This window comes from Dasypus novemcinctus, chromosome 12, assembly GCF_030445035.2.
Source record: "Dasypus novemcinctus isolate mDasNov1 chromosome 12, mDasNov1.1.hap2, whole genome shotgun sequence".
Lineage (NCBI taxonomy): Eukaryota > Metazoa > Chordata > Mammalia > Cingulata > Dasypodidae > Dasypus > Dasypus novemcinctus.
In genome coordinates this window covers 43,538,917-43,562,038 of record NC_080684.1, presented here as the reverse complement: position 1 = coordinate 43,562,038, position 23,122 = coordinate 43,538,917, and the positions used below count along the sequence as shown (strand labels likewise).

The following is a 23,122-nucleotide window of genomic DNA, read 5'->3' as shown; positions in this document are numbered from 1 at the left end:
TAAATAAACCCTTATTATATGATAAATTTCACACGATACAGAATAAGTATGAAAGATAATCTGAGTTCATTAGATCAAATCTATAATGCAAAGAAATTTCTAATTTATCAATTATTTATATTAACTTTTCCCATATTATATTCATTGACATGAATATATTGAAATTAACTCATTCACAATATGACGGAAGGAATGAAATAATGACCTTTGAGAAGTCCAGAGTTATCAATGGGTCCAGGATATACATTTTGATCTCCCATCTGGTATTTGTCCCAACTGTCAAACCCAACATATTTTTTCCACTGTTTGAACCAGCGACTATCAACGAGGTACCTAGAAAAAAAAAATACTCATTTAAGGAAAATATCTGGAAAAACGGAAGAGCCATCTATTTTTGCACTAATTTTATTTTATTTTATTTATTTTTATTTTTTTATTTTTTTAAAGATTTATTTTTATTTATTTAATTCCCCTCCCCTCCCCCGGTTGTCTGTTTTCTGTGTCTTTTTGCTGCGTCTTGTTTCTTTGTCCGCTTCTGTTGTCGTCAGCGGCACGGGAAGTGTGGGCGGCGCCATTCCTCGGCAGGCTGCTCCCTCCTTCACGCTGGGCGGCTCTCCTTGTGCATGGGGCTCCCCTACGCGGGGGACACCCCTGTGTAGCACAGCACTCCTTGCGCGCATCAGCACTGCGCATGGGCCAGCTCCACATGGGTCAAGGAGGCCCGGGGCTTGAACCACGGACCTCCCATGTGGTAGACGGACGCCCTAACCACTGGGCCAAAGTCCGTTTCCCGCACTAATTTTATATTAAAATGCATGCTGGGAAGCAGAAGTGACTCAACTGATAGAGCATCCACCTACCACATAGGAGGTCTGGGGTTCAAACCCAGGGCCTCCTGGCTTGTGTGGAGAGCTGGCCCATGCACAGTGCTGCCGCGTGCAAGGAGTGCCATGCCACGCAGGGGTGTCCCCTGTGTAGGGGAGCCCCACGCGCAAGGAGTGCGCCCCACAAGGAGAGCCGCTCAGTGTGAAAAGCACAGCCTGTCCATGAGTGGCGCCACACACACGGAGAGTTGACGTAGCAAGATGATGCAACAAAAAAGAGACAAAGATTCCTGGTGCCGGCGAGAATGCAAGCGGACACAGAAGAACACACAGCGAATGGACACAAGAGAGCAGACAACAAGGGGGGTTGGATGGGAAGCAGACTTGGCCCAATGGATAGGGTGTCCACCTACCACATGGGAGGTCCAAGGTTCAAACCTTGGGCCTCCTTGACCTGTGTGGAGCTGGCCCATGTGCAGTGCTGATGTGCACAAGGAGTGCCATGCCACGCAGGGGTGTCCCCCGCACAGAGGAGCCCCACGTGCAAGGAATGTACCCTGTAAGGAGAGCCACCCTGCACGAAAGAAAGTGCAGCCTGCCCGAGAATGGCACTGCACATACGGAGAGCAGACACAACAAGATGATGGAACAAAAAGAAACACAGATTCCCAGTGCCACTGATAAGGATAGAAGTGGTCACAGAAGAACACACAGCGAATGGACACAGAGAGCAGACAAACGGGGGGGTGGGGGGTGGGAAGGGAAATAAAAAATAAATCTTAAAAAAAAAAATGCATGCCTACTTCAAGGATTATTTAGAATAATGCCACTTAGTAATTGAAAAAAAAAATACTCTAGTGTGTAAAGTATTATTTCTATTCTATAAATAGCTACTACTTGAGGACATGTATTGCCAAACATATTTTAAAAAAAAACCTTTTTTTAAAAAAGCATGTTAATAAGTATTCAATAAAATACCTGTCAATTGAACAAAAATTCAAGTAGTAATCCTAACAGTCAAACCAAACTGTAAACTGCAATATAGTAAAATACAAAGAAATATGAAAAGTGGTTCTTAAGAAACTTGTAAATACAGTATGTTCATTTTACGCATCTAACCATAGGTATCTTTTTTGGATAGGGAAAGCTGGTATTAAAAGTTTACAAAGCTGATTATAATAATTATAATCACTCACAAAAAACCTTGAAATGTGCACAGCTAAGCAGGATTGTTTTGTGATCAATTTAAAAAATGTGATATACCAAGCACTATGAGCACTATAAACATTACTGAAACTATATGCATCTTATTTTCAAATATCTGAAATAAGCTTCTCTTGAAATGACTAGGATGTAAGAGTTCAGTAGAAAAAATAACATAAGGTTCGCTACCAAAGTATAAGAAATATGATAAACATAAAAAAAAATTCAATATGACTACAATATACAGTTGATCCTCATTATTCAGATTCTACATTTGTGAATTTGCCTACTTGTAAAACTTAATTATAACTCCATAATTACTACCTGAGGCTCTTTTTGTGTGTGTTTTTAAAAAATCTGGTTGTCATCATCTTTTTGATGTGTCACTTCGCAGGAGTCAGTGCCTCTCTGCACCATGCAGGTCTGGAACGCCTCTTTTTTTCTCCCAGGAGGTTCTGGGAAATCAAACCCAGGTCCTCCATACGGTAAACAGGAGCTCAGCTGCTTGAGCCACAGTCACTTCCCGTGTGGTTGTTTGCGGATATGTACAATGTAAAGAAAAATCTGAGTTGTATAATAGGCATGTTCCTAGCTAAGGTAAAAAAATGGGACTGTGAGGCCATAAATCAAGAGAAGCCATCAATTCCTAGATAAGCTAAAACACCTCTCTCTGTAAGTATGTCTTAAAGAGAACTTATATATTCTTAGATAACTATCTGTACTAAAGTACTCCTGCTACATTATCAATAACTTTAAAAAAACAGGTTTATGACTTTGCACATCCTGATTTAGCTCTGCACCTTCCTTACTCTCACCCCATGTAACTGAACCCCTGTAATTCCTGTGGTGGAGCGCTACTCTGAACATTCTGCAGCCGTCCAGGACCAAACTTCCTGGTTCGTAAACTCCCTAATAAACTGTTACTATTTTGCTCTATGAAAAGGCCCACTTCATTTTTCAGTCTTAAGTGCCCATCAAATTGATACTATTCTTTAGGCTCATGGCCAGGGAACGATATTCTGCGTTTCAGCTCTCATACTATACTATAAACAAGTACTCTTTTCTCAGTATATTTAGTGCTACATTTTTCACACTGTTTTGCTTTTCATTGGTGATTTGCTGTTTAAACTGTCCCTTAAATATAATGCTGAAGTGCTGTCTAGTGTACCTAAGCCCAAGAAGGTTATGATGGACCTTATGGAAAAAAATATGTGTTAAACTTCATATAGGCATAAATTATAGTGCTATTTGTTGTGAATCCAATGTTAATGGATCAACAGGCTTGCAGAAATCTAACCCTGTATGTCCCCTAGTGAGGTAGGCTAGTAAAATACAGAATCAGTAGACGGATCTGGAACCTGGCAAGAAGCCCACGTGGACATCAGTACCGCAAGATGGCTGCTGGAAGAACTTGTGAGAACCCCATTAGGAACGAGATTTCCTCTGGAAGCCAAGAGAAGCCCCAGATATTCTCCACGGGCCTTATCAGTGGGTCGTTCCTCCCCTCCCAGATTGATGGGTGGGGTAATCAATCAAAACAGCAAAGAGCTGGGACTTTTCCCCCTCTCATTAGTGAAGGGGTGGAATAATCAATGGTTTAAAAAGCAAGTGCAAAAGCAAAAAACCCCTATTACCGCCACCACCTCCCCCGCCCCCCTCAACATGCAAGTAAATTTAGGGATTTATAATTTATAATGGGGAATTGTAGTCTGTAAATTGGTCCTCTTTATCACTTTTCAGCCCTATTCCTCTCCACCTGGGACCCTTGATCTGTTGTTGTCTTCCATTTCTCTTCCCTCCATTCCTTAATAAATTACTGGCCTAACTATGCTGGCTTGCTTTTGAAATTCATTTCTTATAGCTAGCCAAGAACCTAGAGAAAATCTGGCAACACTAGGAGAATCGTTCAATAGTCACTAATATAGTGTTCGTGGAGACTTTATAGAACACAACTACTGCAAACAATAAGAACAAAAAAGATTAAGAACCCGTCTATAAAGAATATTCATCAGTAGTTTAACTCTCCAAAGATAGGTGTGCAGACTGTCATGCACTAGTACTAGTACTCACAGTTAGGGTTATGCAACTAAAAGCCTCCAGATTGTGGGATTTAAGGTTTATGAGAAAAAAAAAAGTTGAGGGATTACAGTCTTAAGAATACACTGTTTCCTAAAAAGAAAAAAAACAGATAGTTTCCTTAAAAAACACCACAATACACTTCGCTAACACTGATTTATGATAAATTGATAATAAAGAAAATCATATTTAATTGTATCTATCACCCATTAAAACTTTTTTATTCGTCCTCCCTTGCTTGCAATTTAAACAAGATAAACATTTGAATTACTTTCCTGCAAACGAATGTCACAATGAATGGCATTCCCCCATTCCATTCATCTGTTTGTAGTTGTGCTAATTTAACAGTCTTAATTAGCTTAATCTTGCTTTTTTTTTTAGGGCAAGTTCCCCAGCCTGTTAGTTTTGTAAACTGTTTTAGCTATCCTTGGTCATCTGCTCTTCCACATGAATTTTAGAATCAGTTTAGCTATCTTTACCATACTCAATCTTATCCACAGGTATGGCATATTTCTCCATTTATTCAAGTATTATTTAGTATTTCAATAAAGTTTTTTTTTCTTTAAATAAAGAGCTTGCTTATTTGTTAGATTAATTCCTAGGAAACTTATTTTTTACTATTGTGAATTTTACATTTTTTTCAATTGATTATATTTTATAATTAATGCATAAAAATCATTAATTTTTAACATTGAGTAATCTTATATCCCACAGTCTCCTGATTGAACTCTTAATTTTATTTCTTTGGATATTCCCTTGGATTTTCCTACATAAAAAATCAAATTGCTGTATTATTGATTTCTGTTGGTTCAAGTGGACAGAAATATACAGTGGAATTAAATTATTTAAGTACATTAGAAAGTCATATTGTTATAAACATCCTTATTTTGATTTTAATGGGACAACTCAAAAAAGTTTCATGATTAGGTAAGATATTTGTGTAGTTTTTTTTAATTTAAAGATTTATTTTCCCCCCTCCCTCCACTGTCTGCTCTCAGTGTCCATTTGCTGTGTGTTCTTCTGTTTACTTGTATTCTAATTACGTGGCTCCAGGAACCAATCCTGGGACCCTCGAGAGGAAGAGGGGTGATTATTCTCTTGTGGCACCTCAGTTCCCTGGTCTGCTGGGTTTCTGTCTCTCCTCTGTGTCTCTTTTTGTTGCGTCATCAGCTCTCCACGAGGGCCAGCACTCCTGCATGAGGCAGTACTCCTGTGCAGGGAAGCAATCCTGTGCAGAGTAACACTCTGCGTGGACCAGCTTGCCACATGGGCCAACTCTCCTTCACCAGTTGGGCATCAAACCCTGGACCTCCTATATGGTAGATGGGAGCCCAATTGCTTGAGCCACATCTGCTTCTTTGTGTAGGTTTTTAATAAATGCTACTTACTAAGTCAGAAAAGTTCCTTTCTATTCAACATTTGTTTAACCTATCACGAATAAGTGTTAAATGTGATGAAAATTTTCTGCACTTACCAAGATTTTTCTCCTCTGATGTATAAAATTGGGGTAGATTTTTTCCTACTTTTTATAAAAAAGTAGAAGGTAAGGACAGGGATTATGTGTTGATACATTGGTATTATCTGTACATAAAACTGGGTTTGATAACTTTTGGGAAGTTAGATTTGGATACCCAACTAATTTTCTTAAATATGTACAGGTTTTTGCCTTAAAAATGGAAATGCTGATTCTCCAATAATTTTCTTAGTTAAGAGCATATGCCTTGAAAATACATGGACTTGAGAAAATAATACTGCAATTACTAAAGTCATTTTTTAAACTTACCTTAAAAACTATTTTTGGAATGGTATCAAAATTCTATTTATGTTATGCTTACTTAAGAGATATTTTTAAAAGATGGGATTTTACAACCCAAAGTGCTTAATAAACCCTATACAGTTACCTGGGAGGTTTGCTCTTGTTATCTGTTGCTGTAACATTTCTAGATCAACTCTTTCCTAGATCTTGAAATAACTACTATAATATAACGATACTATTATGATAAGGGATTTTCCCATTTGAGGAATATTTGTATTCAATACTTCAACTGAAAAAGAGCATCATTATTTCTATTAAAGGCTACCTATGGCTTATTTATGGAATTGTGAGGCAATGAAACACCAGGAAAATAGAAAAAACAGAAGCATCCATTCTGGAAATGATACGTAGGTATACACAAGAAAAGCAAAGATATTATATGAAGTGGGCAAATAAATGAAAAGGTTTTATTTCAAGACATTTATCCACATTTGTTGCACTGTAAAAACTATTCCTAATGTATGAATTTTGACACTATCTCAATATTCCTCTATCTTAATTCATAAAAACCTGGAACAAAATCAACAGGTCATGAAGATCACATATCAGTAAGAAAAGACCTAATTTATACTCTCAACAGCACTTTTAATCCTTGGTTTACCATCAGAGTCCAGAAAGGCCTAACTGTAGTTTTTCAGGGTCCCCCCCTCCCATTTGTAATGCTATTACATGACTTTTATTCTTTCTTAGAGGTCTTCCAAAGAACAAAGACAAAATTTACTTTCTTTTTAACAAAATAAAACTCATTCCATCTGGCAGTTACACTATGGGTCTATAGGACTCTTACAAATCTAAGATACATGATAATACTTAGGATCTTATTTTCCCTCTATTATCTTCCTAGGAATTATTCAATCATTTCATCATTTCTCATCCATTATTCCCAATAAAACTTTTAAAAAGGACTAAAATATTAAGAAAATGGGGGAAGCAGACGTGGCTCAGCTGATAGAGTGTCTACCTACCATATGGGAGGGTCCAGGGTTCGATCCCCAGGCCCTCCTGACCTGTGTGGCAAGCTGGCCCACGTGCAGAGCTGCCATGTGCAAGGACTGCCCTGCCACACAGGGGCGCCGTTGCGTGGGGGTACCCCACATGCAAGGAGTGCGCCCTGCAAGGAGCACCACCCCACATGAAAAAAACACAGCCTTCCCAGGAGTGGCACTGCACACATGGAGAGCTGAAGCAGCAAGATGAAGTAACAAAAAAGAGATGCAGTTTCCTGGTGCCACTGAGGGTGCAAATGGGCACAGAAGAACACACAGCAAGTTGACAGAGAACAGACAATGGGGGGGGAGGGGAGGGGAGGGAAGGGGAGAGGAATAAAAATAAATCTTAAAAAAAAAAAAAGAAAACGGAATAAATGTGGAATTGCCTAGAAGAATGATACAATAATAAAATTATCATTACAACTTGTAGCAGTTTGATATAGTTATGAATTCCAAAAATAGATATCAGATTATGTATGTAAACTGGTCTGTACCTGGGCATTATTAAATTATGATTAGGGCTTTGATTGGGTCATGTCAGTATTGTGTTGAGTCCCTGCCCCTTGGTGGGTAAAGACTCACAGATAAAAGACATGGCAAAGGACAGAGTTGGAGATTTTGATGTTGGAGTTCTGATTTGGAGTTTGATGTCGGAGTCTTGAATTGGAGCTCCGGGAAGTAAGCACAAAGAGGAAAGAGAAGCAAGCCCCAGGAAGAGAGGACCTGAGCCAGGAGAAGAATACAGAGAAATAGAGATGGCTCTTTAGACATGGCAGAAACCCTGGGGAGAGAGACAGAGCCATTCACATAATAGTCTACAGCTGACTGTGTGGAGAGAGGCAAAGTCTAGAGAGCCACATAGTCTATAGTTGACCTGAGGGAGAAAACAGGACCAGAGAGAAGCAAGACCTGGGAAAAGAGGAAACCAGGAAGCCTGAACCCTAGCAGACGTTGACGGCCATCTGGCTCCAACACGTGGAAATAGACTTTGGTGAGGGAAGTAATTTATGCTTTATGGCCTGGTATCTATAAGCTCCTATCCCCCAAAAATACCCTTTATAAAAACCAACTGATTTCTGGTATTTTGCATTTGCACCCCTTTAACTAATACACATCCCCCTTCAGTTTTCTTACTGTATTGCCTCAAATGCTGCATCAGTTTTTAAGAATAAGGTACAAAAGAATCAAGGAAGCATCATCTTTGTATCATATTTTAGCATCACTGAACAGTGGAGAATTCAGAATTTAAATTTTTTTGTCCATAATGATAAAGAGAAGAAAAATGACAGAAGAGAAAGTTTCTCAAGAATTAGGTGAATGAGAAGATGATTGCAAAGAGACAAATAGTAGTACTTTAGACCTGAATAATGCTGGTGAAATAGTCATATTGTGAAACCTCAGACTATAAATTACAGATGACAACAACCTAGAAGAACTTTTGCAAATTCAAGAATTGATGAGTCAGCAATGTATTTCTAATGACAAAAAAGAAATCTAGTATTCTCATATAGACATTCAACAAGAAGATCTTTATCACACAATATTTTTTGGTACAAGAATGTGCACAATAGTCTTTCATCTTTCATGATGTTTGTACATCAATATTTTCATGTGGTTCCTAAGCAGAATAATGAAAGCAAGCATACAAAGATATCCAGAAGGGCATAGATTAAGTAGAAATGGAAAAAAAAATATTGGGTTATTTTAATTTGTGCTTTTCATAAATTTCAAATGAAAATATTATATAATGATAGAAAAAATGGCTTTCTTTTTTAAAAAATAAGAGCACATAAAGGTTTTAAAAGTCTTGAATTCTGATGATGTAAGTACAAGAAGAAATAAAGATAAGGTACAACACATCAGAGATGCATTTGAAATTTGAACTCAGTATTTCATTTTGATGATATAAATGGAAGCAGAACTAACAGTAATATTAAATAAGAGGTTACTAGACATGTATTTGAGCTACAGAATCAGTATGTAGAAGATGTGCCAGGTTTTTGCATGAGAAATGTTGAATGGTGGGTTATATTCAAAGGACTTTGCTATGTCAGATATTTGTATTTTCAAAACTAGGAAAATAAATAAAAACTGGAGTTTGTTCTAAGTTTTTATTAAAATTCATAATAAAATTGTTTTTCACCATTCCTTTATTCTTATTTCTGTAAATGACCTGCTAAATGACTTTATAAAATGAAACTAAAAGGGTCCCTTGGACCCACAGGGTAAACAGTGACAAATAGTTTCCTGATATATTAAGGATTCTTTCATACCACTTATCTGACACAATTTAAGTACGGATAAAACCAAACACTCACTTTATTTTAATATGCTCTTCAGCACTTCTTGCGAAACATACAATCAAGTAAACTGATGTCAGTCCAAATTGACAGTCTCCAATCTGATGCCCTCTGCTGTTGGTCATTAGTTTTCCTTCTCCCTAGTAACCTGTATTCTGCACTCTCCAAAGTACTAATTCACTTTCCACAAACACTCATTAACCCCTACACATCTTATCTCTAAGTCCTGCCTAAACATGCCTCAAATTAAGAACTCTTTATTGTCATGGCCACCAATTTAATCCAAGTCAACTATCATTTCCTGTTTGGCTTATTGCAAAAACCTAACTAGTCTCCTTTCTAATCAATTTTCTACAATGTACCCACTGTAATCTTTTAAAAACATAAATCTCATGATCCAACTCTTCTTTAAGAATTTCACAATGACTTCAAGATGAAATCTAAAATCCTTAACAATCCTAAAAAGCTCGTATTATCTGCTCCTTCAAGACGAAATCTAAAATCCTTAACAATGCCTAAAAAGCTCACATGATCTGCCCGTCTACCTTGCTAGTCTTACATTTCTTTGAGCTGAGGTCCAGCTACAAGAACCTTCTTTAACTTTACTGACAGACCATTTTCCTGCTTCAAGGTTTCTTCTGCTAGAATATTCTCCTATTCCCCTCACAAACTAGTTAACTCCAACAATCTTTCAGATGTCAATCTAAAGAACATTTTCTCAGGGAAAACTTTCATAAACCTCTCCCCAATTCCTCCCAGTTTGGAAAAGGAAGAAAAAGATGGCAATCCAGTCTACTAGATATCCAGACTCTTTATTAAGTTATAGAAATTACTTTTAATAATAAAATTACTGGGAAATGGACCTGGCCCAGTGGTTAGGGCGTCCGTCTACCACATGGGAGGTCCGTAGTTCAAACCCCGGGCCTCCTTAACTCGTGTGGAGCTGGTCCATGCGCAGTGCTGATGCGCGCAAGGAGTGCGCCCCGTAAGGAGAGCCGCCCAGCGCGAAAGAAAAGTGCATCTGCCCAGGAATGGCGCCGCCCACACTTCCCGTGCCGCTGACAACAGAAGCGGACAAAAGAAACAAGACACAGCAAATAGACACAGAGAACAGACAACCAGGGGAGGGGGGGAATTAAATTAAAAATAAATAAAGAAATAAATCTTTAAAAAATAAAATAAAATAAAATTACTAACATTTAAGATCAAATCTTGGGCCAGGTGCATATTCCTAAGCACTTTAATATAATGACTCCTCTACACCTTGTAACTACCTCTAGAGGTAGGTACTATTAGAAATGTGTTACCAGCAGGGAGAGAAGCAAAAAGACCAATGAAAACAGTATGCAGACTCACGCAAAGTAGAGATATGATATATGGCAAAAGCATCATTACAAACTAGTGGGGAAAGATAAAGTAGTATATAAAAAGTACTAGGACAAGTGGCTATGCACATAAGAAAAAATTAATTGGAGCGCTACTGCATATATACAATTAGTCCTGCCATAAAGCTTGTTTTGAAAGCCTGGAGTATTACTACGTGGTTGATATGTTAGGGAACAATTTGGGCATAACAGAACGTCAATGTATGCTTAAGCATGATTTCATCCACAAGGGCCAGTACGAGGGTGAGGCAAATGAGATACATGAATGCCTCCTTAAATTTTGTACACTGGTGCCTTGCTTGCCTCACCTTAACCTTAGCGTTGTCCAAAAGAAATACTAAGTGGACACAAGAAACCACCCAGCTATACTAAGCCATGCAGTAATGCACAACACACATACTTGAAACATGTGCCAGCTACTTAGGTTCACCACGCACGTCCTAGGTTTCCATGTGCGTTTTATTTTTTTATTTATTTTATTTCTCTCTCCTTCCCCCCCACCCTCCGCCCCAGTTGTCTGTTTCTGTGTCTATTTTCTGAGTCTTCTTTGTCCGCTTCTGTTGTTGTCAGCGGCATAGGAATCTGTTTCTTTTTGTTGCGTGATCTTGTAGTGTCAGCTCTCCGTGTGGGCGGCGCCATTCTTAGGCAGGCTGCATTTTTCTTTGACGCTGGGTGGCTCTCCTTATGGGGCGCACTCCTTGTGCGTGGGGACACCCCTGTGTGGCACAGCACTCCTTGCGCGCATCAGCACTGCACATGGACCGGCTCCACACGGGTCAAGGAGGTCCAGGGTTTGAACCGCAACCTCCCACGTGGTAGACGGACGCCTAACTACTGGGCAAAGTCCGCTTCCCTCCATGTGTGTTTTAAGCCATTACCTCGACATCTACTGTTAATAACTTCCTGGCAGATTCCAAGTAACTGTCCTTTCGCCACTTCATAATAATTCACAAACTGCAATCCTTTATATCCCATATGCAAAAGCAAACTTCAAATCTTTCATACAAAGAAAAATACCATGTTTACTACAGCGTTTATGTATTCCTTAACTATTTAACATATGTAAAACTGTGCTATTTTTAATGGAATATACAAAAACAAATTACAGGGGAGCAAATGTAGCTCAAATGGTTCAGTTCTCACTTCCCACTTACAAGGTCCTGGGTTCATTCCCCAATACCTCCTATTAAAAAATATATAGATAAATAGATAGATAAAAAACAAAAATGTGAAAAGCTAAAGGATAAAATTTTTAAATATACAGGAGAAAACCCTTCTTTGGAATATAGAATATGAGAGTTCAGAAAGAAAGCAAAAAACAAAACAAAAAAACAAACAAAAAAAGATGAATAAACTTGCCAATGATAAAACTAAAAGCTTCATTTCCACTTGACCAAGATGGCAGTGTAAGATGCTCCAGGGTTCTGATCCCCCACAGTATCTGTGAACTAGCAAAAACTGGCAGTGCTCTATTCCTCAGAGCTCTAGAAAAAGTTAAAATAACTGGGCAAGTGTTGAATCAAGAAAACACAACTTAAAAGTGGTAAGTGAAGTTCGTGGTGCCCTTGCTGGCCCCTACCCTAACTGCTCTCCTGCACTGTGTGGAACCAGTCTGCCTTCTCATTGTGGGTCCCTGGTCTTGGCTCAGAGGGAGCAGAGTAACCCCAATGTAAACTCTGCATATTTCTTCCAATCTACTGAGTGGCAGCCTGAAAGACTAAACCAGGACACTTCTCTGGTTCCCTTTCCCAGAACTTGCACGAAAGGCAGCAGCAACTGCTAGACAGCTAAAGCAGTGAAAGAAAGAATTAAATTCAAGCAGCCTGGGGTAAAGGATCACTGGTTTCAAGACATACAGGCTTCACGACACACTGTAGAGTACACAGGAGGAGGAGAAGGCTAGTCCATGGGGAAAGGAGTGGGAATACCAATTCCTGTAAATGAGGGAATTAAGGCCACATGTCCATATCCAGGACAGGACACATGCTAAGTAAAGACAGAAAGAACTCCACATTATCACCTGGCACATCTTCTTAGTAGGAGGGCTAAACTCTGAAGGAGAGTACAACCAACCCAGAGCCAATGTGCAAAGACTGTAAAAAATGCTTTTTGCTTGGTTTTTGTTAGCAACTGGCAGTCAAGAAAATCTCTGTGATATCATGAGATGGATACAAACTTAATAAACAGACAGCTCAGGGACTAAATCCCAAAATTAACATTAAATATTAAATATATTAAATATATAAAAATAATATATATATAAAAAATATAAATATATACATAAATAACATTAAATATTAAAAATATTAAAATGAGAAGTGGCAGTGGTTCAACTAGTTGCGCTCCTGTCTACCATATGGGAGGCACTGGGTTCACGTCCCAGGGCCTCCTTGTGAAGGCAAGCTGACCTGTGTGCTGTGGAGAACTGACGGCCTGTGCGCCATGGACAGCTGGCAGCCCATGCACCGCAAAGAGTTGGCGCAGCAAGATGACGCAGCAAAGGGAGACAAGCAGATACAGAAAAAACACAAAGCAAGTGGACACAGAGAAGAGATAGCAAAGAATGGAACAGGCCGTAGGGCAGGGTGGGGGGAGGGCGGATAAATAAATAAATCTTAAAAAAAAGTTAAAATGTACAGTGTGCAATGAAAGTCTATAAAACAAACAAAAACAAAACAGAAAATGGCCCATCCAAAGGAACAAGACAAAACCTGAGAAATCATCAAGTTATAACACCAGACTCTGTATACTTAAAAATAAAAAAATTTTAAAAATTCCCCTGAATGGGTTCAATAGCAAATTACAGCTGGCAGAAGAAAGAATCAGTGAACTTAAAAATAAGATAATTACAATTATTCAGGCTGAGGAACAAAAAGAAAAAAGAACGAAGAACGTGAAAAGAGCCTAAAAAACCTATGGGGAAAAAATATTGACAGAATGAAGGCAGAAATACAGTTCTACATCTAGAAAGATCATTAAGAAAACAGAGGACTTGAACAATACTATAAATGGCCTAGACTCTCTCTCTCTATATATATATGAATACTGTACCAAATAGAAGAACAGATATTCTTCTTAAGTGCACATGGATCATTTTCTAGGACAGACCAAAAGTTAGGTAACAAAACAAGTCTCAATAATTTTAAAGACACTGAAATCAAAGTATTTTCTCAGATCACAGTGGAATGAAGCTAGAAATCAGTAACAGAGAACCGGAAAACTTGCAAATATGTAGAAATTAAACAACACATTCTGATACAATCAATGGGTGAGGAGTTAATGCTTAATGGGGACAGAGTTTCTGTTTGTGCTGATGGAAGTTTTGGTAACACTATGGTAAGAGTGGCACAACATGTGAATGTAATTAACACCACTGAATTGTATACCTGAAGGTGGATAAAATGAGAAATTTAGGGTGTATATATGTTACCAGAATAAAAATAAAACACCTGCTCCTGGGGAGTGGATGTAGCTCAAATGGCTGAGAGCCTGCTTCTCATGTACTAAGTCCTGGGTTCAATTCCTGGTACCTCTTTAAAACAAAACAAAACAAAACAAAACACACTACTCCTCCCCCATTAAAAGCTACTGTTCAACAAGATACCACAAATTACAGAGACAAGGTAGATACTGGTGAAGATACTCATACTGCACATTAACAACAAAGGAAGTACCTAGAATGTAGGAAGAACTTCTTTAAATTAGTAAAACAAAAAAAAGTGCAAATCAAAGAACAGGAAATCACTGTTCTCTAAACATAATGAAAAGAGGTTTAACCTCCTCATTATCAATGAGAAAAGAGCAAATTAATCCCACAAGGAGATCTCATATCATTCTTATACAACTGGTGGACACACAACCACAAGCAAGCACACACATATGTGTTAACAGTACTAAGTATGGAGAAGATGTATTGTGGCAGGAACTCTCATATCACTGATGGGAATGGAATCTGGAACTCCTATTTTGGAGAATAAATTTGCAGTATCTATTAAAGATGAAGATAGGCACACTATACAATCACATAATGCCATTGCTAATTCTCCATCCTATGTACAAGAATACAACTAAAAGAATATTTACTGCAGCATAATTGGTAAGAATGAAAATCGGAAAAAAAATAATATTTATTAGTCACATCCTGGAATACTACATAAAGAGAGAAATTAAAAACAGAACTACATGTACTGACATAGATGAATCTCAAAATTACAATGCTGACTTTAAAAAAGCAAGCTGTAGGAGATACATAAATATAAAACACAAATATAACCACACACACAGAAAATTTTAAAACATGCCACAAATATTATATATTATCACAGTGTTTACAGATCCATACATATGCAGTAAAAGTATAAAGAGTGATAAAAATTATTTTCATAATAGTAGCTCACTTTGGCAAAGGAGGAAAGGAATACTTTAATTCTATAATGCTTTATTTCTTAAACTAGGAGAGGCTTATGAAGGTGTTTTATGTTTTTCTTTATACTCTTCTATATTACTGAAATATTATATCAAATATGATTAAGGATTTTCTATTTAATACAGAACAGTTTTAATATATATATATACATCTTCATATACACACAGAGAATGAAGTACAGAAGCTTTATAGACTATAATGTAGATACATATTATATAATAATTTTATAGTAATAATCATTTTAATAGGGAAAATATAAATACAACTTCAGGTTTTTAAAAATTGAGATTAAAGTATGTACAGCAAAATACATAAATGCATAGCTTTAGTTTTACTATTTACTTTGAAAGAAATTCATGAGTTCATCTTTTCCAAAGGGATGAATCTGAATTAAATTTAATTTTTAAAAAAACCACAGAAGTCTTGAAGAATTTACTTTGAAATAGTATGCTCTATTTGTGATTGTTTCTAAAATTATCAAATTACAAATGTTTCATTTCTGAGAAATTATTTGCTTTCGTAACCAGAACAATTAGTTAATAAGCCAGAAAAGGAAAAATGGACTGACATCTCAAAAAAAAAAAGATAAAAAAATAAAAGGAAAAAGCACAGAAAGTACTGAAAGTATAGATATAAGCCTAAAATCAATGATCTTCAATATCCCAGGCCTTCAAAGATGACCCAAAATCCTTGAGCATGTCTCCAGCATAATCTTATCTATTCCCATTTATTATATCAAACTTCACCGCTCTTCCCAAACCGCTAACCCATTAGATTGAATGATGTTGCTGGCTACTTTACAAGGAAGTTAGATGCCTCAACTCTCTGGCTCCACACCTTAATTTCACCTTATTCCCTTATATATCAATGGAGAATATAACCGTCCTTAAATCCAAGGCTAATAATATTTGATCCAATGCTTTAGATTTTCACCTGCCTTTTTAAAGACCTTCCTCTTAAACTGCACTTACCCTCCTGTATCTCTCTTCCGGCTTTTCCCACGCAGCATATAGGGGCCCTGGTCTTTTTCACTGTCAGGAGAACCTCCTCAAAACCACCCGTCCCCAGTAACCCCTCACCCAAGTCACACATTTTCCCCTTTTTCTGATCTCCCCTCACAGCCCAGTTTCTTTTCTTCCCCCAAGCTTCTTAAACTTCTGCTTCCTCAACTCTCATAGACTTTTCAACCTAATAGCCCAAAAGGTCCTCATACTATTCTCACAAAGTCATCAACGACCACCTTAACAAATTCAATGGGCCAAAAATTTTACGGATTTTATCAATCTTTTACAAATTTAACCTTTGTGGTTTTACTTTCATCGGGGGTAGAGTGGGGTAAAATGCATCCTTATTTTTTCTATAACCTGCTCTTCCTCCGCTTAAATGTTAACTCTACAGAGCTTCCTGCTGATTTTTTTCCTTTCTCTCACTGTTCATATTCTCTATGATACTATAATATCTACCAACGATTCCCAAATCTGCAATCCCAGGCCAGTCCCAAGCTTCTTGAATCGCACTTCTAATTCACACTAGCCCATGTGAACTTGGATTATCCAGACATCTCAACCATGTCAATCGTTTTCCTCTCCAGTTACTCCTTCTCTAGTATTTCTTGAATAAATAATTTCACCATTCTCTCAAATTCTCAAGCCAGAAACAAGAAATCTCTTTCCTTTCCCACATAACGTCCACTAAACAAGTACCTTCAGAATATTTCTGGAGTCTCTCCCTCTCCTCTTCATCCTCAGAAAAGTACCTTAAACATCCCCCTCCCCTCTATTTTTTTGTAGCACAGGTTACTGTAATAGCTGCCAAACTTGTCTCTCTGCTTTAACTCTTGCTTGCTTGTCTCTGTCCTCCATTTTGATGCCACAAACATTTTTAAAACACATATCTGATCATGTCACTTCCCTGTTTAAATTAAAATCCTAGTATCTGCATAATGAAATATAAATAACATATTTATATAAGATTTGATTATGAAGTGCTTTTTACATTAAGATAAGTAGCTTATCTTTAGAGCAACTTCCATTTTTTTTTCTTTTTTTAAATTTAACTCAAAGGAAACCACAACTTAGGTTATATAACTTACCAAGATGCATGCCACTAAATGAGTATTCAGGTCCTGGCATTCTAGTTTTCAGCCTATAAAACTCAATGCTCTTTCTATTGAATAGAAAGTTTATTTTAAAAACCATTTATATCAGTGGTTTCATTTTCACAACACTTTTAAAAAGACCAAAGATGTTAAAAGATCCTTATTAAGATCATACAACATATACCCAGAAGGGGTTCTCTTTAAAACTGAGGTAGCAGAAGGATACTCACTGTTATTACCAAGCCATAAATAAGAAAACACTTACAAATAGTTACTAGCAATTATTATCCATTTTACTATTAACTACATATTTACTATTAACTACTTTCAAAGTAGGGCATCCTTGGTAATGTTAGATCTTTGCCTCAGGAATTTAGTAGGAAGTCTGAGTGTTCACATGATACCTATATGAATCATGTTTTCACATCAATTAAGAATATACAAAAAAAAACATTTTTCTTTTAAGAGGCATTCTAGAACTGTGGCAAAAACTAAATAGTGAATGAGATTTTTTCACACACAACTTGTGGTTTTCATGATTATTTTGCTTAGAAAAGAAATTATTACCTCCTAAAATCAGACTTGAGTAGACATGAATTCTAAATAAAATTCAGTTTCTGACATTATCTGCTGTGGGGTCTTCAAGAAATTACTCAGCTCTAAAGCTTGTAGATTGTTTATTTCAGATATGGGAATTCATTCATTCAAAACATTTTACAGAAAAAATTTTTTGCAGTAACATATAAAAATACAATTTCCCATTTTAACCATTTTTAAGTGCCCAATTTCAGTGATTAATTGCATTCACAACAAACTAAGATCACCATAATCCATTACCAAAACTTTCTTGTTACCCCAAACAAATTCTGAATCCATTAAGCAATAACCCTGCATTCTCCCTACCCTGGTAAATCTCTATGAATTTGCTTATTCTAGATATTTCATATAAATGGGTTCATATAATATTATCGGTTTGTGTCAGGATTATTTCACTCAGCATGTTTTCAAGATTCAATCATGTTGTAGCATGTATCGCAATTTCAATCATTTTCATGGCTGATTAATATTTCACTGCATGTATCTAACACAAATTTTTTACCCTTACATCTGTTGATGGTCAATGTATGAGGATCTAATTCCCTGTATCTGTGCCAACACATTATTTTCTACTTTTAAAATAATAACCGTCATAGTTGGTAAATATTATTTTAATATATAGTCAATATATATTGTTTATTTTTATTTCTCTCCTCTTCCCTGCCTCCCTGCCCCCCAGTTGTCTGCTCTCTGTGCCCATTTGCTGTATGTTCTTCTGTGTCTGTTTGTATTCTTGCAAGTGGCATCTTTGTTGTTGTTGTTGCTGTATCATCTTGCTGCATCAGCTCTCCGTGTGTGCAGCGCCACCCTGGGCAGGCTGCACTTTTGTCACACCGGGTGGCTCTCCTTACGGGGCGCACTCCTTGTGTGTGGGGCTCTCCTATGCAGGGGACACCCCTGCGTGGCATGGCACTCCTTGCACGCATCAGCACTCATCATGGGCCAGCTCATCACACAGGACAGGAGGTCCTGGGTTTAAACCCTGGACCTGGGTTTAAACCCTGGACCTCCCATGTGATAGACGGATGCTCTATACATTGAGCAAAATCCGCTTCCTAAATATATGCTGAATATAGATTCAACACATAGTTGATGGTTATTTTAAAATAATAACCATACATAGTTGCTGTAGTTTTGATTTGCATTTCCCTAATGACTAATGATGTTGAGTCATCTTTTCATGTGCTTATTGGCTTTCATATGTCTTTTTTTGAGAAATGTCTATTCAAGTCCTTGCCCCATTTTCTTTTAGGAGATACCAGGGATTGAACCAGGGACCTCATATATGCAAAGTAGACACTCAACCACTGAGCTACATCTGCCTCAACCTTACTCCATTTTTAATTGGATTGTATGTCTTGTTGAGTTGTTCAGAATATTTTTCCTGGAGGTCTGCAAGGTTCCTATGGTCATAGAATTCAGAGTCTAATGGAGGAGAGAGACACTAAGTAAAAGTATTGTGGTAAAGGATGTGAAAGAAAAGTAGAGAGAGCTATGAAAGCATATAATGGGTATCCTATTTAGAACAAAGGATATATTATTTCTCGGCATTTTGGCTAAGATGAAGTATAGAATAAAGAAAAGTCTCTCTGGGGGAAAAAAAAAAAGGAATACTTTAGTATGTGAATAGGAGTTACTCCTGGAGAAGTATGAAGGAAAGCTATCTAGACTAAAGGAATAGCATGTACTAAAGCCCAAAAGACTTTAGGATTGGGAATTTAGCGTGTCGGAAGATTTGATTAAATGAGGATGAGGTTTAAGACAAGAGGAGGAGAAATTCTAGATAAGCCTGAAGAGGTAGACTGGGACCAGAATACAGTGTGCCTTTAAAGCAATATGGATTTTATCAGTTCAATTATAAGTGCAATGGAAAAGTACTGAAGAATTTTTGGCAAGGCAGAGATATGATCTAATTTATATTTTGTGAAGGCCATTGAAATTATCTCACAAAATTGTTAAGACGATCAAATACATGTAAAATGCTTAGTAAATAAAAAACAGTAATTCCTGATATCTCCAGAGAAGCTGGGGGCCTTCAAGTCAATTTTAAGGTAGTCCTCAAATGGAGAAAAAGCTACTACAAAAAGCCAGGTTTTGGGGGCTGGGGGCTGGGGATGGGGATAGCAGTGTCTCGAAAGAATTGTTTGGTGTTTTTATATTTACTAGAAGAATTGTTTGGTGTTTTTATACTCACATATGGGGATCAATATGACTCAGAAACAATCCTATGTATAAAGGAATTTAAAAGCCGTATGAGGGGAAGCAGACTTGGCCCAATGGATAGGGTGTCTGCCTACCACATGGGAGGTCCGAGGTTCAAACCCTGGGCCTCCTTGATTCATGTGGAGCTGGCCCATGTGCAGTGCTGATGTGTGCAGGGAGTGCCCTGCCATGCAGGGGTGTCCCCTGTGTAGGGGAGCCCCATGTGCAAGGAATGTGCCCCGTAAGGAGAGCCGCCCAGCGTGAAAGACAGTGCAGCCTGTCCAGGAATGGTGAAGCACACACGGAGAGCTGACACAACGAGATGATGCAACAAAAAGAAACAGAGATTCCTGGTGCTGCTGATAGGGACAGAAGTGGTCACAGAAGAATACACAGCGGATGGACACAGACAGCAGACAACGGGGGGGGGGGGGGAGGGGGGGAGGGGAAGGGGAGAGAAATAAATAAAAAATAAAATCCCAAAAAAAAAAAAAAAAAAAAGCAAAAGCAGTATGAGAAAAAGCCCAAAAAGCAGAATTTATCTATTTTATTCAGTTTTTTTTTCATCAGTACATGTTCATGCTGATACTGGTCAGATAAACATTCCTGCCTAATATGGATGTAAATATAATCTTGTGTATTAAGAAAAAGAAATTAACATTTCTCTCTGCAAAGTGGGCATAGGATATTCATTCTTTTACAAGTAAGGAAATTTACGAAGATCTCAACTCAATCCTATGTAGCACACTTAATCTCAGAAGAACATTTATAACTATTTTGTAGAGAATTAATGGCATAAACAATTCTAGATGTTCATTATTCCCTTACTTAAAGAAATATTTATGTAGTGATAGCATAAAAACATTTTTAATTCTAAGGTCACACTGATGATAGTATTTTAAATCATTATAAACCAGATGTTTCACTGACTTTTTTTAAAGTACCACAAACTAAAACTCAGAATGTCATTGCTTCACTAAAAGTAAACCAAAGAAAACTAAGAAGTTCCTTCATATAAACCAATGGCCTGGTTTGTTGTCTCTTTACAGCTTACTTTTGAGATCTGAAGCATTTCTAACCTATTTTCAGCTCTGCACAGTAATTTATCAGTTAGCAAGAACTAATCTGTATGACCTCTTTTTACATCTAAGACAAATCATGGAACTCAAGAAGGCCAACTAAAACTGATTTGTAAATATTCATTCAGAATACATAAATATGACACACAGTGGATACTTCTGAGGACTAAAGTGGCAGAGGGGATTTCCAATAAGAAGAGGTAAGAAAACAGGCTTGCTAAAGGGGAGTGTATCACTTACGTGGGTTGCTGAAATACTGTTATATACTTAAGAGTATTTACAAAACAACATTTTAGCAAGAATTAAAAGAGTAGAAGGCCAAAAGAATCTTGAAAAAGAAGAAAAAATTGTAGAATTCACACTTCCCTATTTCAAAACTAATTACAAATCTACAGTAATCACAACAGTGTAATACTGACATCAGTACAGACATATATATCAGTGCAAGAGAACTGACAGTCTAGAAATAAACCCTCACTTTTATAATCTACTGATTTTTGATAAGAAGATCAAAATGGCAAAAGAATGGCCTTTTCAAGCAAGCAAACTGGGAAGAGATGGGAGACCAGCAGACACTACATACCTTGCTATGTGGCAGGAGACCCAAGGATTGCCAGCAGCCAGTCTTTGGGAAGAGAGTATAGCCTTGATTTGCACATTCTCACAGCCTCAACTGTAAGCTAATATATTGTGATTGTTTAAAGTCAATCCATTTCAGAGCATCTGCTTTCAGCAGCCTAATAAACTAAGACACCATCAGAGAAATGAAAACAGGGAAGCAGATGTGGCTCAAGCAACTGAGCTTCTGCCTACCACATGGGAGGTCCCTGGTTCGGTTGCCAGTGCAAGCTGCCACAATGGGGAGGCACAGCAAGCTGATGCAACAAGAGACACAAGAAGGAAAACATAACGAAAGACGCAACAAAGCAGGGAGTAGAGGTTCCCGGTGCTTCCTAAAGAGGACAAGCAAGACAATGAGTTGGTGCGACAGGCAGGCGCGGCAAGCTGAAGTGACAAGATGATGCAACAAGAGACACAAGAAGAAAAAAATGAGAGACACAACAAAGTAGGGAATGGAGGTGACTCAAGAGATTAGGCACATGTCCTCCCATATGGGAGGTCCTGGGTTCGGTTCCCAGTGCCTCCTAAAAGAAACAAGGAAGATGAACAGACATAGTAAGTGCAAACAATGACGGGGTAGGGAAAAATAAAAATTTTTTTTAAAAGAAAGAAATGTAAACTAATACCCCTATGAATAATTACTTCACACCTATTAGGATGACTATAATAAAAAAAGACAAGTACTGGCCAGGATGTGGAGGAACTGAAACCCTCATATGCTGCTGGTAGCAATGTAAAACAGTGCAGCTGTGTTGGAAAATAGTCTAGCAGTTCTTCAAAAAAATTAAAGAGTGACCATATACTCCAGCAATTCTACATCTAGGTGTATCAAGAGAAATGAAAGCACACTTCCACACAAATCCTTGCACACAAATATTCATACCAGCAAAAAAGTGGATACATTCCAAATGCCCATCAACTAATGAATGGATAAATAAAATGTGGTGTATTCATACAATGGAGTTATTTTTCAGCAATGAAAAAAAATGAGGTACTCATACATGCTACATGATCTCTGAAAACATTATTCTAAAAAGCCATTCACAAAGGACTACATAATGTAAATTCCATTTAATGAACTGTCCATAACAGACAAATCTATGGACAGAAATTAGAAATGTGGCTGCTCAGAGCAGGCAGACTGCAGGAAAATGGAGAATGACTGCTAATGAATATGAGTTTTCTTTTTGGGATGAAGGAAATATTCTAAAATTGACTAGTGATCGTTGCAAAACTCTGTGAATATACAAAAAAAAAAAAACCCAGTGAATTAAACACTTTAAATGGCTTATGAATTATATGGTATGTGAATTATATCTCAAAAAAGCTGTTTATTCACATGCATGCACATTTTTAAGTAGAAAGGCCATAGATCTAGATGGGATAATTAACGATTTTACAGAGGTAGCTGTTCTTTTTTTCTTCCAGGAGGGACAAGAGATTGAACCCAGGATCTTGAACATGGGAAGTAGGCTTTCAACCACTGAGCTACATCCACTCTCCAAA

General features: G+C 37.5%; 1 protein-coding gene across 2 annotated transcripts in view; it reads right to left on the bottom strand.

Annotated features, from left to right (window-relative positions):
* Positions 1–23,122, bottom strand: part of USP15 (ubiquitin specific peptidase 15) — a 136,116-nt gene that overhangs the window by 106,025 nt on the left and 6,969 nt on the right. For both annotated transcript variants that reach the window (XM_058308351.1, XM_058308350.1), the window contains exon 2: positions 206–333. In XM_058308351.1, the coding sequence (XP_058164334.1) occupies positions 206–333 (128 nt within the window). The remainder of the gene's footprint in view (positions 1–205; positions 334–23,122) is intronic.